Source organism: Podarcis bocagei (genome assembly GCF_964188305.1).
Source record: "Podarcis bocagei genome assembly, chromosome: 2".
Taxonomy (NCBI): Eukaryota; Metazoa; Chordata; class Lepidosauria; order Squamata; family Lacertidae; genus Podarcis; species Podarcis bocagei.
Window position 1 is genome coordinate 19,833,600 of NC_138126.1, and position 17,317 is coordinate 19,850,916.

General features: G+C 44.4%; 1 protein-coding gene across 7 annotated transcripts; it reads left to right on the forward strand.

The window, feature by feature from the left end:
* The first annotated feature begins 266 nt into the window (after nt 1–266).
* Nucleotides 267–16,593, forward strand: LOC308581154 (C-type lectin domain family 2 member D-like). Of its 7 annotated transcripts, none has more exons than XM_081183664.1 (9): nt 267–1,538; nt 5,111–5,271; nt 6,930–6,986; nt 7,808–7,876; nt 9,817–9,909; nt 11,750–11,945; nt 13,460–13,563; nt 13,959–13,992; nt 14,096–14,212. In XM_081183664.1, the coding sequence occupies exons 3-8, from the start codon at nt 6,968–6,970 to the stop codon at nt 13,976–13,978; spliced, it is 501 nt and encodes a 166-aa protein (XP_081039790.1). In that variant the 5' UTR covers nt 267–1,538; nt 5,111–5,271; nt 6,930–6,967; the 3' UTR covers nt 13,979–13,992; nt 14,096–14,212. The 7 variants fall into 7 exon arrangements, with proteins under 7 accessions (XP_081039790.1, XP_081039788.1, XP_081039789.1 ...); XM_081183662.1 differs by having other exon boundaries at nt 294–1,538; nt 11,750–11,934; nt 14,096–16,593; XM_081183663.1 differs by lacking the exon at nt 13,959–13,992 and having other exon boundaries at nt 309–1,538; nt 14,096–16,593.
* The last annotated feature ends 724 nt before the right edge of the window (nt 16,594–17,317 follow it).

The window sequence follows — 17,317 nt, forward strand, 5'->3', positions numbered from 1 at the left end:
AGTCAGGAAATTCAAAGTCGCCACACAATGCATTTTGGCCAATTCACCCTTGTTAACATAGAGCCATGATTGTGGTCCTGTAACCAGTAATGCTGTAAAATATTTGGCTGGAGTGTATAATGGCTATTTGGAAGGATTGAACAGATTCTTCCTTCCCTGTTGCCTTATTCTGTTTTCTTTTAATTACTCTTGTTATTAAAGTTTGCTACTTCCAATGGAAAGGGGGGGGGGAAGGTGGTCAGGAAATTCAGTGTGTTTCCTGCTTTGAACCTGCAGCCTCAAGATAAGATAAACACAGCTTTAGCGAAGGACAAAAGAACACCCCTCTCTTCCTTAAGATTTTTTTTTTTAAGTCCCGCTGGATCAGGCCAATAATAGCTCATCTAGTCCAGCATCCTGTTCTCACAGTGGCCAACTAGATGCCTCTGGCAAGCCTTGTGATTTCCAGAAACTGGCATTCAGAGGCTGCAGTGGAAACTGAACACAGCCATATAAGATTCAGGTAGGTAGCCGTGTTCGTCTGACGCAGTCGAAATAAATAAATAAAAACATGAAAATGGTCCAGTAGCAATTACAGCCATATAAGTTTGTCTAAACTCCTTTGTAGCCATATGAGCTGATGGGTTCCTGCAGTGCTTTTTTTGGGGGGGGACGACGCATACCCCTAAACATTTTGTGGATCTAAGTTTGGCCTCATTGAGGGGCAGTATTTCAATATGAGTAGGAAAATGACAGTACCCCTAAACATTTTTTTAAAAGGAAAAAAAACACCTGGTTTCTGCACGCGCTTCACTCATTTCTGAGCCACGGATGCATCTGATCTCAATAGACAAAAAGGATAGCAAATACATATAAATATATTTATATGTATTTGTTTAAAGCAAAATAAAAGTATATAATAATAATAAAAAAGGATAGCAAAAAGGAAATAGCAACGCCTTCCCACAAAGTGGAATCGCTGACCACGGAGCCAAAGAATTCGAAGCATTTCTGGGAGTCAAGATTAACAAGGCATTTTTGCAGACATGAGCTTTTGCGCGTTTCAGCTCCTTTCCTCAGAACAAAAGCAGGTTGTTTAAGTAGGCGTGGAAACTGGAGGAAAGCTAGGCGTGGAATAGGAGCTTCCCAAATGCCTTGCCTAGTTTGCATGTTAGCAAATAAGCATGAGAACCGGCTCTCTTTGGAGAAGGACTGGCCTGTTAGTCCCAGACATCTGGAGGGGGCGGGCTGCTCCCATCCCGGGGAGGAGCAAAGGAAATTGAAGTTGCCTCCTATCGCCTTATCTGCTGCTTGTTTTCCTGCTGTTTTGCTCCGGGCGCCGGAGAAGCGTCACGTGGGCTCGATCATTTTCTGCCTCCTGCTTCGTCATGGTAAGTGTTTTTGCCATGACGCTTCTCAGTGTCGCAGTTTGCTGTTAACGGATCGAACATGGCAGCTGGAACCCTGGAGAGCCACTGAACTTAGGTGACTCATCACAAGGTCCTGCCTCTCACTCTTCAGCGCTCAGGCGAGGTATACTCAAAAGAGATTCCTCCGGGGTAAGCTGCTGCTGTCACTTTCCCTCCAGTCCTCCTCGCTCGGTCGTGTTTGTCGCCTGAGATCACTAGCATCAGAATCCCTTCTTCGGGGGATCGTATATCGCTATTCAGCAGACGTCTGAGGCGCGCCCTGGCGTACAGGGAGCTGGAGACAAAGAAAAGGGGCGTGTCAGATGAAGGGGGCTGCGCAGGAAGGGAGAAAGTAAGGGATCAGATGGAATCCAGAACCTGTAGATTCTGTAGAATCTGCTTGCTCTTCCGGACAACCTATTTCTTGAGCTTTCATCCTGTTTTACTGGCACAAAGCTCACCCGTGTGCTCTGATTTGTTGGTGGGCGGGCTTTGTGACAGCAAGCATTCAACAAGCATGTGGTTGTGGGGTGTTTATATGTCTTCTGGTTTCCTTTCTAGAGACCATGATTTATTATTAGCTAGGCACCTTATTAGTCTCTTGTTCCCTAAAAGCTCTGTAAGCAACTCACATCAAAGAACATCTACATGTATACATTAAACCATGTAAAAAAAAAACAAAATGAGAAAAATTACATTAAACGTTAACATTCCATACAGTATCAGTGATGCAGTATAATACTGTATCTAAACATTAAAACAAAATGATGTTCCCACCCAAAAGTATTAATCCCCACCCCCACCCCACAACAAGGCTCACTGCTGCAAATCTATGTGTGGGGTGGGGGTGGGTGGGGATTAAGGCTTCCTCCAGGGATGATCTGGTGGCTCTCCTCACCTTGCTGAGAGAGCAAGAAGCGAGGGTCAATGTTTACCTGTTCTGCAGCTGTCCCTACCAGCTCTGGGAGTCCCATTGCCTCTGTCCTGCCTGCAATTGGCAGCCATGGCAGGCAGGAGCAATAACTGTCCCCTGCCCTTTCCTGGATGACGGGGGGTGGTACTGGGTGCTGCTCAGCTGCCCAAGGCTGGTGGCAACTGGCAATAGCTGCTCTCGGCCCCCGCTCATTTTTTTTTAGAATTGCATTTAGGCACTCCATGTGATCTGGACGCTTGCTTTTGCCAGAAACTGCTAGCGCATACTCTGGAAAAGTTCTTTGCCTTTTGATCTTAAAGTATTGAGGGCGCAATCACATCTGCGGGATTTTCTCCACACCCATGAAGGCTAGAGATTCCCTTTAGGAAAATAAAATCTGACAGCCTAAACATGGATTCTGTGCAGGGACAGGGGCAAATATAGTATAGACTACCAAGGGTTGCAAGGGACGCGGGTGGCGCTGTGGGTTAAGCCACAGAGCCTATGACTTGCCGATCAGAAGGTCGGCGGTTCGAATCCCCACGACGGGGTGAGCTCCTGTTGCTCGGTTCCTGCTCCTGCCAGCCTAGCAGTTCGAAAGCACGTCAAAGTGCAAGTAGATAAATAGGTACCGCTCCAGCGGGAAGGTAAACGGCGTTTCCGTGCGCTGCTCTGGTTTGCCAGAAGCGGCTTAGTCAAGCTGGCCACATGACCCGGAAGCTGTACGCTGGCTCCTTCGGTCAATAAAGCGAGATGAGTGCCACAACCCCAGAGTCAGTCACGACTGGACCTAATGGTCAGGGGTCCCTTTACCTTTACCAAGGGTTGCAGGGTTCCCCCAAACAACCTGTTTAATGAGCATTCATCCTGACCTGCTTCCACAGAACTTCAAGAGGTAGTTAGATTACATCTGGTCTTTACTGACTATTTGTTCTGATTTGCTCATTGGGTGATTACACTGGCAGAAGGACTCCTCGTGCCTTTCTCCTGATTTGATTGTGGAGTGTTTAATTGTCTTCCCACACTTTGTCCACCGTATATCATAGAATCATAGAATCATAGAGTTGGAAGAGACCACAAGGGCCATCGAGTCCAACCCCCTGCCAAGCAGGAAACACCATCAGAGCACTCCTGACATATGGTTGTCAAGCCTCTGCTTAAAGACCTCCAAAGTAGGAGACTCCACCACACTCCTTGGCAGCAAATTCCACTGTCAAACAGCTCTTACTGTCAGGAAGTTCTTCCTAATGTTTAGGTGGAATCTTCTTTCTTGTAGTTTGGATCCATTGCTCCGTGTCCGCTTCTCTGGAGCAACAGAAAACAACCTTTCTCCCTCCTCTATATGACATCCTTTTATATATTTGAACATGGCTATCATATCACCCCTTAACCTCCTCTTCTCCAGGCTAAACATGCCCAGCTCCCTTAGCCGTTCCTCATAAGGCATCGTTTCCAGGCCTTTGACCATTTTGGTTGCCCTCCTCTGGACACGTTCCAGTTTGTCAGTGTCCTTCTTGAATTGTGGTGCCCAGAACTGGACACAGTACTCCAGGTGAGGTCTGACCAGAGCAGAATACAGTGGCACTATTACTTCCCTTGATCTAGATGCTATACTCCTATTGATGCAGCCCAGAATTGCATTGGCTTTTTTAGCTGCCGCGTCACACTGTTGGCTCATGTCAAGTTTGTGGTCGACCAAGACTCCTAGATCCTTTTCACATGTACTGCTCTCAAGCCAGGTGTTCCCCATCTTGTATTTGTGCCTCTCATTTTTTTTGCCCAAGTGCAATACTTTACATTTCTCCCTGTTCATCTTGTTTGTTTTTGCCCAGTTCTCTAATCTGTCAAGGTCGTTTTGAAGTGTGATCCTGTCCTCTGGGGTGTTAGCCACCCCTCCCAGTTTGGTGTCATCTGCAAATTTGATCTAAAAAAAATAATATAAAATTTATATGTTTTAGTTCAGTTCACTGTCACTTTCCTAACTGCAAAAAGTCCATTTTTAAAAAGTGGATTTGTTCTGATAGCCTGACAGAAGGCTTTAATTCACTTTTAAGTGCTCAATTCTAACTTGAACCCGTCCTTCAACATACTGGCAGCCTGGAGGGAGTTAGAATGTATTTATTACATGAGGGCCTAGGAGCCAACTCCTAGACCTACACTCAACAGCTGCTGCCACCACAAAAGCCTTTGGAGAAGATACTTCAGTTTTATTATTGCCAACATATTGTTTTCTGTGACCACACAAAAGGAGACTGTTTACTCAACAGAGAAAACATAATGACTTCAGCGCCAGAAAGAAAAGTGGAGGAGGGAATGGAATGGAAAGCATTCTAGAAAGGATATTTCTTCATGCACAATGGACGAGAGCCTTAAGAAAACAATAAAAACTTGTAAGCATGCAAGGATTTCTGCCCACATCTCAGGGCCTTTCACTCCCCCCCCCCCACCAGTAACTTTTTCATGTAGGGCAGGCATAGGCAAACTTGGCCCTTCAGAAGTTTTGGGACTACAACTCCCATGATCCCTAGCTAACAGGACCAGTGGTCAGGGATGATGGGAACTGTAGTTCCAAAAACATCTGGAGGGCTGAGTTTCCCTATGCCTGATTTAGGGAGTGTTTTTGAACCCTCCCCTCCCCCTCTGCTCAACCATTTTGGATTCTAGATATACAAAATGATTGATTTATTCCTTTCCAACCTATTTCCAAAGAGGGTGGGAAGTATATGTTAAATGTTTTTAGATGCTTTCAATTGTTCTTCGGTGTTTTCAAGACCGTTTTCAGCGTTTTCATTTTGTTCTTTCGTTGTAGCTTTTGTATGCACAATGAACCTGGTTCAAACTATGGCGTCTCCAGTTAAAAAGACTTATGGCGGTGCTGGGAAAGACCTTCGTGTGATACCTCGGTGAGCTGCTGCCAGTCAGATCCTGCAGAACTGGAGTGCAAGGACCAAAGGCAACATACAGTCAAAGGCAAGGATCGGCAACCTTTCAAAGCTGCCTCTGTGGCCACATTCTGCCAGTGGTCATCTATTGGGGCGAGCACCCCTTTCCCTCTCTCTTTTTGTCCTCCTCTTTTTCCTTCCTTTTATATATATAAAAGGTAAAGTGTGCATAAAAATGCATATATTAAAGAATATAACTTATAATGTTTTATACTAGGAAAAATTGCTTAGCAAAAATGCACATTAGGCAACATTGCATATTTTGTCGTATATTAGGAGAAATCAGCAATAAAATACAGGTACTTTTCATGCAGACTTTTTTTAAAATCACAAACTGACATGGAGAACTGAAGAGTAGAAAAGTGAGAAACTAAGAGAAACCCAAACTGGCAGGTGGGTTGTGCCAGGATGCTGAAAATGGCAGCATATCTTAAAAAGCTGTGTTGCAACACTGGAAACATGAGGGAGGTTATTCGAAATACAGGATTTGCCTGAGGAGTCTAGTTAAATAACTTCATTCACCTTAAGTCTCTAAAGTCACTTTAACAACAAGTGCCTAAACAACAAGGGTGTCTCTGGACCTTAAATTGAGGCTCATAAAACAAAAAATAATATTTAGAATATACTGGACCCCATTACATTTGTTTAAAAAAGGGCCATCTAAGGTATCTAACTGTTGGGGATGCAATAGGGATAATGCTTCTCTAAAACACTTTTTTTTTTCATTGTCCTATATTGAAAGATTTTGGTAGAAGGTAACTGAAACGATCAGCAGAACTGTATGGAACCACCTTACATTTACAGAGCAAAATATCCTTTTGAATTATATGCCCAGCGCATGGTACCTTACAAAAGGACAATACTAGTGGACTCTCTGTGCCCTTAGCACAGCAAAAAGTCTGATACTGATGAATTGGAAAAATAAAAATGCGGCTCCCTTCTACGATTGAAGACTTATACAAACTCGCAACATGTAAACATCTTTCATATAAATGCAGACTTGCCATGGACAAATTCAATGATATTTGGAATCCATTCTTACAAATACTGTAATAGGTTAAGATCTGAAGTACAATACCAACTTTGTAAAGTATACAGTTTTGGGTCGTCCCCCTCTTCCCCCTTTACTTTCCCTTCTACACGGGTTCTGTTTCTCTTTTTCTTTTTCTCTCTTTTATTTACCTATCACCATGTTTAAAAAGATAAAGGACCCCTGACAGTTAAGTCCAGTCGCAAATGACTCTGGGGTTGCGGTGCTCATCTCACTTTACTGGCTGAGGGAGCTGATGTTTGTCCACAGTCAGTTTTTCCAGGTCATGTGACCAGCATGACTAAGTCGCTTCTGGTGAAACCAGAGCAGCACACAGAAATGCCGTTTACCTTCATGCCAGATCGGTACCTACTGAGCTACTTGCACTTTGATGTGTTTTCAAACTGCTAAATTGGCAGGAGCAGGGACCGAGCAACGGGAGCTCACCCCGTCGTGGGGATTCGAACCGCCAACCTTCCAACTGGCAAGCCCTAGGCTCAGTGGTTTACACCACAGCACCACCCGCATCCCATGTTTAGTGCACATATAATTATGTACTTTTTAGCTTTCAATAAATATGTTTGGTTAAAAAAACCAAAACCCAAGTTGATTGATTAACACTGCTGGTAACAGGGACCTCTTTGTCTTCCCTGAAGGTTGAGAGCTGCTGTACTCAGCATGGAAAGATCCCAAGATGGCAGAAGATATCACAGGTGAGGCATAATAATCTTGTTTGTTTCACACAGTGGAGAACTAGAGGTGGCAGGGGAAAATCTTGAGGGCAAACCTCTCTCACTGACCCAAGGGATGAAACTCTTTCTATCCCAGAATGTTTTATCGGAGAGAGGATTAATTCTGGGTGTGGTGAAAAAGATACTTCCTTTCAGATACATTTGATGCCCCAGTAGCTCTCTGTTACAATTTATTTACAGTCATAACTTGGTTGTCGAATGCCTTGGAACGCGTACATTTCAGCTCCCGAACGATCAAAAACCGGAAGTGAGTGTTCAAGTTTTTGAACAATTTTCGGAAGCTGAATATCCGACGTGGCTTCTGATTGGCTTCAGGGAGCTCCTGCAGCCAATCAGAAGCCGTGCTTTGGTTTCCAAATATTTTGGAAGTCGAACGGACGTCCGGAACAGATTCCGTTCAACTTCCAAGGTACGACTGTATATTGTATAGAAACTCCCCAAGATTGCTTTGAGAACTTAATTGAGCCATTTCCCAAGAACCTATGACCATCTGAGACCCACTCGGACCTCCTGAAACTTCTCAACACAGGTAGTAAAATCCCTGAGTCAAGTCATAAAATCTGGGAGTCTTTGCTGTTCTTAGGCACCAGGTCATTTTCTGAACTGGCCCCAAACCTACCACAGTATACTGAATTTTGGTCCTATTCTAGAAACGCTTCCATCCCAGCTGGCACCTGGAGTTTTGTCCTAATTCAATTACAAAAGGTGTGGGGGATTTCATATGTGGTGCCACAGATGAGAAGATAACACTGGTTCTTGATGACTTATGCTTACTTTTACAGATAGAGCCACTGTCAACAGTGAACTGATGACTCCTGAGATACCTGCTGCAAGGGAAGCAGGGAATGCTGGTAGATGTATTTTCTGATTGTATATATGCTGTGCTTTTCCTCTGAAGAGGCCTGGCCTGATTTCTTCAGCATGGGGCTGAGGGAAAGTCCTCTTGCTTGACATGCGGGAGAGTCCCTGCCAGTTTGCAGAAACTATACCAGCTTAGATGGAACTGTGGTCTGGCAGTCAAAGAGAAATGTGGGGGTTGACAACTCACCATTGCTAAGAAGTAGCACAAAGAAAGAACAGGCAGACTTCATTAGTGGTGCATTGGGTTGGGTTGGAGCTGCAGAGCTTCTCTTCTGACACCGATGTTGCTTCTTCCTCGCGCAGGGCTTCTGCTGACAGAACTTGTTGGGTGAATTCCACCACCATCCCTGATATTTAAAGCATTTTAAAATTGCATGCCTTTCCCCAAAGAATCCTGGAAACTGTACTTTATCCTCTCGTACAGCTGCAATTCTCAGCATGCTACAGTTCCCAGGATTATTTAGGGGAACCCGTGTGTTTTAAATGAATGGTATGCATGTGACCTGTTTCAGTCTTCCATCTTTTGGGAAATCCTCTTCTGGGAATCACCTCTTTCTCCACAGAGGAAAGCGAAGGGGGAGGGAGGAAGATAGATTGCCTGAGCCTCCATAATCACATGCCCCGCTCTTGATTTCTCCCCCTAGGGACAGGCCTGAGAGGAAAAACTACCCAAATAAAGATGACCTTGTGTGCTCCTTTAATGCATTAACATTTGTTTGTTTATATTTTCATTTATAACAAATAAACATTTTTTAAAAACCAAACAATTCTCACATATCAAACTTCAATTTCCCTCTCTCTCTTTCAGTGGTTCCATAAATTTGCCGTTTTTTTCTTTTTCAGCATATCCCAGTTAACAGGTCTCCTATAAAAATCTGGTTTTTTTTCTCATTTGGCGCATATACGCCAATTAAAAATATTTTTTCTCCCTGTGGTGTTATCTGCTTTACGTATTCTTCCTTGTTTGTCTTTAAATAGTTACTTGGAGTCCAACTCTGCTTTATATACATTACAACTCCTCTTTTTCCCCTTCTTCTTATGTCAGAGGTTACAAAGTCCTTCCCCAGCCTTTTATGAATCAAAATCCTTCTGTTTCTTAGCAATATGCGTTTCTTTGAAGCAGATTACGTCCAAATGTAACTTCTTCGCTACATGCTCAATTTTACTTCATTTTGTTTTGTTATTAAGTCAATTTACATTCCAAGTTAAGATTTTTAATGCCATCTTGTTTTTATTTATTTTTCTTTCACTTTGACCTCTGTTGAGTCTACCTCTTCCTGTTCTGTTCCAGTCCAAATGCCCTTTCTCCTGCTAGCTCTTTCCCATATTTTCTCCAGAATTTATCTGCTTCTGTGGATCCTGATACCTTTGTTTTCTCCCTTTATACATAAAAGATACTCCCTCTGGGTTGCCCAACGTTAGGGGATTTTGTTGTATCTCAGTGCATCCATCAAATACTTATACTTTACTCTTTTTTTTAAGCAGTCTCATTTGTAGTCCAATGTTCTAGGACAGTAATGTTCTTGGACTACAAATCCCATCATCCCTGACCTTTGGCCATGTGGTCTGATGGGATTTGAAGTCCAACAACCACCAGAGCACATGATGTTTTGGAATGGCTGCCTTAGAATACATCTCATGGAAATCAGGCAGCTAAGGCAGGCATACCCTAAAGTCGTGGTTTGGAATGAATTTGCAGTGCCTTGTCTTGAATGTCAAATTCTCACAGAATTGTAGCAACAAACAGACTGATTTGTTTGCTTTTGTGATCATCATTCACTTGGGTCCCCAAATGTTGTTGAACTACAACTCCCATCATCTCTAGCCAGCAAGGCCAGAGCTCAGGGATGATGGGAGCTGTAGTCCAACAACATCTGGGGACCCAAGGTTGAGAAACACTGCCTCAGACCCTTTCCCTTCTGTTTTTCAGTTTTCATCCCAAAGTGCATTAAAGACAAAAAATATACATTAGCAGTTGTTGCCGTCATCACAGCTTTGGTCATTACTATAATCGCATTGGCTGGTGAGTAGAGAAAACTTTGTGCTTTAACCCTGACATAATTATTTATGATTTATTGCTTCTTTCTGCCTTTGACTTGTAGATTCATTCCCTCACCGAACTGCATTTCCTGCCTCATAATGATCCAATACAGTGGTACCTCGGGTTACAAACACTTCAGGTTACAGACTCAGCTAACCCAGAAGTAGTACCTCTGGTTAAGAACTTTACCTCAGAATGAAAACAGAAATCGTGTGGCGGCAGCGGGAGGCCCCATTAGCTAAATTGGTACCTCAGGTTAAGAATGGACCTCCGGAACAAATTAAGTTAGTAACCAAGGTACCACTGTATAGATTTTTGCTTTAGAGTACATTCTCGGGCTGCCGTTGAATTGAAGTAGGCTTTTCGTGTCTGCACTTCAGTAAGCACCATCGTGAGAATGGATTTCCCAGCCCTTATGTGCAGCTATTTATTTATTTTAAAAACTCTTCTAACAGGGTCAGTGCTGGATTTTACGTATAAGCTAAACAAGCTATAGCTTAGGGGCCCACTCTCTTGGGGACCCAAAAAGAATTTAAAGGGGGGGGGGGAACTGGATGTACATTTCCAAAATATAAGATAAAAAACAAATAAAATAAAACCTACATACAGCAACAGTGTTTTGTGTTGTGTATGGACCTATGAGGTCCATAAATTACCATACAGCATATATTCAACACAAAAAAACAGCGACAATTTGTTGTTGACAAAGGATAGCTGGACATATAAAGGGCTCCATTACCTTCAGTAGCTTAGGGCCTCATCAAACCTAAATGCAGCCCTGAACAGGGTATTCAGCTGCGTTCTGGAAATTTTGATGAAAAACACTAACCCTACTCTTGTAAAGTCGAGGAAGTAAAGGAGAGGAAAATGGCTCCCTAATGATATCTGATTCAATGTTCTTTGAGATTTATGTGCTGTCTCCAAAGCACTGAAACATCCTGCTCCATAAAAGTCATCAAAACAGGCAACAGATGAACTCTGCATTTTCTCGAGCTCTGCTCTCCGCAACATAGCAAAAATTAGGTTAAAACAAACTGATTAAAAATCAGTTAAAACTAAAGTTATAAATGAGGGGTCTGCTTTACTGCAAGACATGCTATATGCTTGAAAGATTAAATATTAACTGAGAATAGTGAGCTAGATGGTTTGACTCGGTGCCAGGCAGCTTCCTGTGATATTTTTATCCTATTTTTCCGCTCATAAATTTGTATTTGCAAATTTGTATTTAACAGGAAGGATTCGAGATTGCCAGGACCAGAGGTTTACCGAAGACTGGACTAAATTTATAGAGTATTTGAAAAGTATTTGCAACGATCAGATTACGTTTGTAGGATTACAAGAAGTTCTGTGAGGAGTAATTTAAGAAATATTGTAAAAATGGAAAGGGAGAAATGATTTGTTAGAAAAGGTAAAGGCAATATTAGGTTAGGAATTGCAGGAGAAATAAGGATTATCAGAGGTGCTGAAGGAAGTCCAAATACAGTAAGGATATATGTGTAATAACTTGTGTGGTATGTCTTTAAAATTAATAAAAAATATTTAAATAAAATAAATTTGTATTTGCACTAAGCAATGTGAACCACAGCAGTACAAATGTATAATCTTTTAGTACGGGCACGAAATCTACCTGCCCAATAAACAAACATAGCAGTAGTTGTTTAAAAAAGAAAGAAAGAAAAGATCATGGCTTTTCCAAAAGAACCCTGGGAATTATAGTTCACTGCTACCCATACTACAATTCCCAAATGTTTCCCAGCATCTGTCCTCAGTGTTACAGAATCATTGTGAGCTCTTACACTTGGGCAAATTGTTTCATTTCCAGTTAAAAAGCCTCAGCCCTGTCCGCTGTGTCCTCCCCCTGTCGATGCTGCCTGCCCAGATCGCTGGGTTGGGTACCTAGGGAAATGCTATTATAAATCAGAAGACAAAAGGAACTGGAGCGACAGTGAATCTAGATGTTCCTTCCTTGGTGCCTCTTTGGCTGTGATTGATACCAAGCCGGATCTGGTAAGGAACAAGTATGTATCCTCACTTGTGGGCTCATCGCCGGAAGCAAACAAGTACAGTGGTACCCCGCAAGACGAACGCCTCACGAGACGAAAAACTCGCAAAACAAAACGTTTTTTTGTTTTCGAGTTGCCTCGCAAGACGAATTTCCCTATGGGCTTGCTTCGCAAAACGAAGCTTGCCCCGGGGACAGCGGGTCTTCTCTTTTGAAGCAAGGGGCGGCGGGGAGAAGCGATCTTCTCCCCACAGCCCCAGGTCCGGGGACAGCGGGAAGCGCTTCCCGCTGCCCCCGGACCTCTTTTGAAGCAAGGGGCTGCGGGGAGATCGCTTCTCCCGGTGCTCCGAAGCCGGGCGGGGGGGAGGGAAGACCTGCCCCCACCGCCCGGCTTCGGAATGCTGCTCCGAAGCGGGGCGGGGGGGGCGGGAAGACCTGCCCCAGCCGCCCCGCTTCGGAACGCTGCTCCGAAGCGGGGCGGGGGGGGGCGGGAAGACCTGCCCCAGCCGCCCCGCTTCGGAACGCTGCTCAGAAGCGGGGCGGGGGGGCGGGAACACCTTCTGAAGGTGGGCGGGGGGCGAAAGTCTTTGTCCCCCCTGCCTGCCTTCCCAGGGGCTTTTAAATCACCCCGGACAGCGGAGAAGTCCTCCGCTGTCCCGGGGCGATTTTAAAATGCCGCCCGCCAGCATTTTAAGATCGCCCGGACAGCGGAGAAGTCCTCCGCTGTCCCGGGGTTTTTTAAAATGCTGGGGGTGGGAAGAAAAGCCCTTGTCCCCCCCCCCCCAGCCTTCAGAAGAGGTCCGGGGACAAACTGTCCCCGGACCTGGTCTGAAGGCGGTTTCCCTAGGAACGCATTAATTGATTTTCAATGCATTCCTATGGGAAACCGTGCATCGCAAGACGAAAAACTCGCAAGACGAAGAGACTTGCGGAACGAATTAATTTCGTCTTGCAAGGCACCACTGTACAGCTCCACCTGTAACTTATATTCTGGGTTTAATAATAATAATAATAATAATAATAATAATAATAATAATAATAATATACTAAATTTACAACAGGGTTCATGACACTTCGCAGAGCAACATAAGCAAAGTGCCCCAAGGAATTTGCAATCTTATCTCTGCGGCAGTGGGGAAGACAGCAGAAGGAGAGGTGGAAAGGGAGCAAGGAGTGGTGAATGGCAGTAAGAGATGATGTCAGGAACAGGAGGGAGGGAGGGGCATGGTGGTGGGGAGAGCAATGTGTAGCTGCCCCAACAGAGCCAGTCTGGCACCCTCGCTGCTGCCCTTGCACCCTGCCAGCCTCCCTGCAGCCTCAGCCCTCACCCTCTCGATAAATGGCAAGGACACACATCCTAGGAAGTGGACATTGTAGTTCTGTTGTACCAGACAAGCTGCTACGGAACGGAAGGTCCCCTTTTTGCAGTATACCAGATACGATGATGCTGATAAAGATGAGATTTAAGTATTGAGTCCTAGAAGGTGGTAGAGGTATATAAACCACTGCTTGCCATTCCTTTCCTGCTAGGATTTTTTGTGGGATTTTACTCGTCCCTCTCATCATTGGATTGGTCTTTCAAGAGAAGCAGAACAGCCCTGGAAATGGCCCAATGGGACAGAGTTTGGAAACCAGTGAGTGAATTCCACCCCCTCTTTGCCTGTGAATACGTGCCTGCTTTGGGTTTGGATTGTAAAAGTTGTCTTTTGCATTAGTTTCCATAGCTTATATACAGTATCCACAATTCACTGTGTGGAGCTGTAGCTGGAGACACCTTTTTATTCTGAATTACCATGCAGGAATAGAGAATATGTGGACTTAGGAGCGGGGATGAGTTTTGTTTAAATTAGTAGGTCAGAGTATTGCTTTGGTTATTGGATAGAGCTTTGCTAATATTTCCTGCTGCTGTTTATGCAGCCAGTGTCTTGTTTCCTCCCCATAAGTTGTAAGTTATGTGAAATATTGACATATTATATGATCCTCCCCCCCCCCCCCGTGGTATAATGTACGGGTATATATTTTTCTTTAGTGTCACTTGGAGACCTTTGAGTGATAAGCAACTAGTAAGTTGAATAAATTAACAGATATTTGCTGTCATGTTTAACTCCAGCCCTGCAGATGTTGCTTTAATGAAGAACAATATCTGCTTCTTGTTGTCTATTTCAGATTTACAGTGCGAGGAGAAGGCTTTTGCGCTTACATAAATGACCTTGGGGTCAGCAGCACCAAGTGCTCTGTGGTGAAGAACTTTGTCTGCAGCCTGGCGGATGCTTGCACCAAGAGGAAACAAAACTTGTGATCCTCATTTGTGTAAGGCGAGCACTACTGGCTCTTTAGAGTCTCACTGGCAGAACCACTCTTTCTGCAGCTAGTTCCAGATATAATGCTCCATTTCGTTATCTGCCTATAAGAGAGATTTATCAAGAATAGCGGCAACTGTCTTGTCACTGCGTTTGAACCTCACCTATGCCATAAACTCACAAGATGGCCTCAGACTACCATTGCCTTATCAGCCAGGGGCTGTTGGACTCCCAGCAGCCTCTGCCAGCACGACCCGTGGCATGGGATTATGGGAGTTGTAGTCCAAAGCACCTGAAGCTTGTTGTATGGATGAACTGAGGCCTGAAAGGCACAGTTCCCAAGTCAATCACCAGCTGAGAAGCTGCCCTCCATCTTGTCTGAGGAATAAACTGTGAGCAGGACACCCAGCAATCTGAGGCTGTGTGGACGCTTGCCCAATACACAGTGCTTTGGCCAAGACCCAAACATGCTTGCCAGACCTACTTGAAAAGGAAGAATTACAGGAGACGTGTAAATGATTGCTGACCCGGGCAAATGTAGTCCCTGCAAGCCTTGAATCGCCACCGTCCCATGGTCTTGATGTGCTCAGGGTCCATGTCCCAGGCAGCAGCGGTTGTGGCGGCCCCAATGTGGAACAACTGACCAGAGAAGTGACTGGGGTTGCGCCGCATGCAAAAACAACTTTTCTCAAAACTGCAGTGAATTGGCGCCTGGACACGGGCTGTGTGTTAGTGTGAATAAGGAGCCCCCCCCAGTGGGCTGGCCTGACCTTCAGGAACCTCCTCGTGTCGCAGACTGGGCGAGGGTCGCTGCGGGGGGAAGGGTCCAGAATCAGGAAGGTGCCTCAACACAACTGATCAGTTTTGGGGGAACGTATTCTGAATTGGAGGGAGCCCACGTGGAAGCAACAAGCCTGCATGGGATGATGCAGCCGTACCCCCAGTGCGCACGCCAATACGCAGAGCCCCGAAGAATGCCAAAGAATATGCGGCCCAGAATAACTTCACCTCAAAACTGGACCAGGATACACTGTGCAACTTGCACCAAATAAGCCGCCATGTCTCAAAAAGTAATAGGCTTTCTAGCATCTGGCAATGAGGAGTGCCTACGGAACCACCCCTCAATGAGCTTTTTCATGTGAAAATTATTATAAGGGTCGGGCAGCCAAAGAAAACATTGGCTGAAATAAGAAATAGCGGCCTGTGAAGGGTCATGGTCATAATGGCCAAGCCTTTCTGCTCGAGGAAGACCAGGTATTGTAGCACATCAGACTTGGCTGCTGGGTGCCTGTGAGAGGAGTCATGCCTGGCCCTGAATGCTTCAAATGTGGACCAAGCTCTTATATAGGCCCTTATCTTGTCCAATTGCCCATAGCTCTTCTGGGAAAGTATCTAGTAGCTGGGCAGCCTTGGGCACCAGGTCGCGGAAACTTTCCATCCAGAAGTGAGATAAAGCATCCGCAATGTCATTGTTAAGACCAGGAACAAATTTAGCTGAAAACGTGATGTTACGTTGAAGGCATTCTAACACAAAAAGGCGACACAACCTGCTGACGCAATGTGATTTGCGCCGGGTCACAACCATCTGTTTTTTTGGACCAACTCATTGCTCCATCTGCACTTCAGGATTTCCCCCTGAAGCTGTGACCACCGTCGCCGCCTAGAAAACATTTCAACAAGCTGAATGCAAGAGGGTCTTATTTATTCCCTTCACCTCTGTTTGACTTTTCACATTCCTTATCGCACTGGTATTTACTTTCCAAGTAAGCACGTTCAGGCCTTATCACTTTCTTGCAGAGGGAACTCCAAGCTAGCGTTGCTTCAAAGAACAGTTGCCACCTTGTGGTTTGAACTTGCCAGTGCTGGTCTCAAGTGTGACTTTAAGGGTTAGGGGCAGGTCATTAATACGTGGGGACCAAAAAACTCTTTAATATGAATGTTAAAAACTGCTGTGTAAAGATGTTTATAGAATCAGGTGAATGTGGGGTTGTTGTTGTTTTTTCCAGTCTTGGCAATGATTCCAAACCAGAAGTGAGCAGAACCAAAGTCAAAAGTAGGCAAGGCCATTCCTTCTTATTTTCATCCATTCCTTATCTCTTATACACACACACTACATAACTAATTTTTCGCAGTAGCTCCCTATCTGTGGAATACCTTCCCTAAGGAGTCTCACTTGTTGCTGGGCAAAAACTTTGGTTTTCTCCTGGACACAATGATTAAATGCTTTTATTCTGTGTTTTAATATTTTTATACATTTTTTGCCTTAATGTTGCTCAGGTCTAACTCGTTTGCCTTAAGGTAAGAAAGATTAGTGCAATTCCCACACACCCCTTCATGAAATAACTCATGAGAGGGGTCATATGTGTAAGAAAAACACCCCTCCCTTCAGCGTCTGTTCTGTTATGTTCCGTTAAGAATGTCAGTTAACATGGACCAACTGCCGCCTCTTGATTCTTGCCTCAGTGATTAAAAACCCATCTAGTTGCAAGCGGTGGTTTTTAAAAAGTGCAAAAGTGTGTTACATTTCTGTAACTATCTGACACATTTCGTTGAACTCTGCTAAGAATATTTTGTTGTTGTTGTTGTTGTTGTTGTTGTTGTTGTTGTTGTTGTTGTTGCTTTGTTTAATAATAAAAAAGGTGGCAGCACCACCACACAGAAAAAAAATCTCCGGTTTTATGTGTTGGCATTAAGCAAAGGTTAAAAGATTGTTTAGGACTCTTGACTAATCCCCAATAGTTAAGTGGCTGGATTAACTTCGTCCCTAAAACACTGGGTTGCCCGGGTGGACTCCTAATAACGTAAAGCCCAATCAGAGGCCTGCTTAACTTCACACAGAGAACTATGTCAACACCTTTGGACCACTCTCCAAGCAACCCAGGAACAGAACGGAAGCGAAGTTTGTTGCTTGGTTTGGAATCCCCCGCTCTCTGCAACCGCTTGGAAGATATTTGGCAAGATCTCTTTTTCCATGATATTTTGCTCAACAACTCTGGGCAATCCTCCCCCCAAAAAGCTCAAAAACTCTGGGCAATCTCCCCCAATTTTCATCATCATCATCACTTTTAATTTGTATACCATCTTTCTA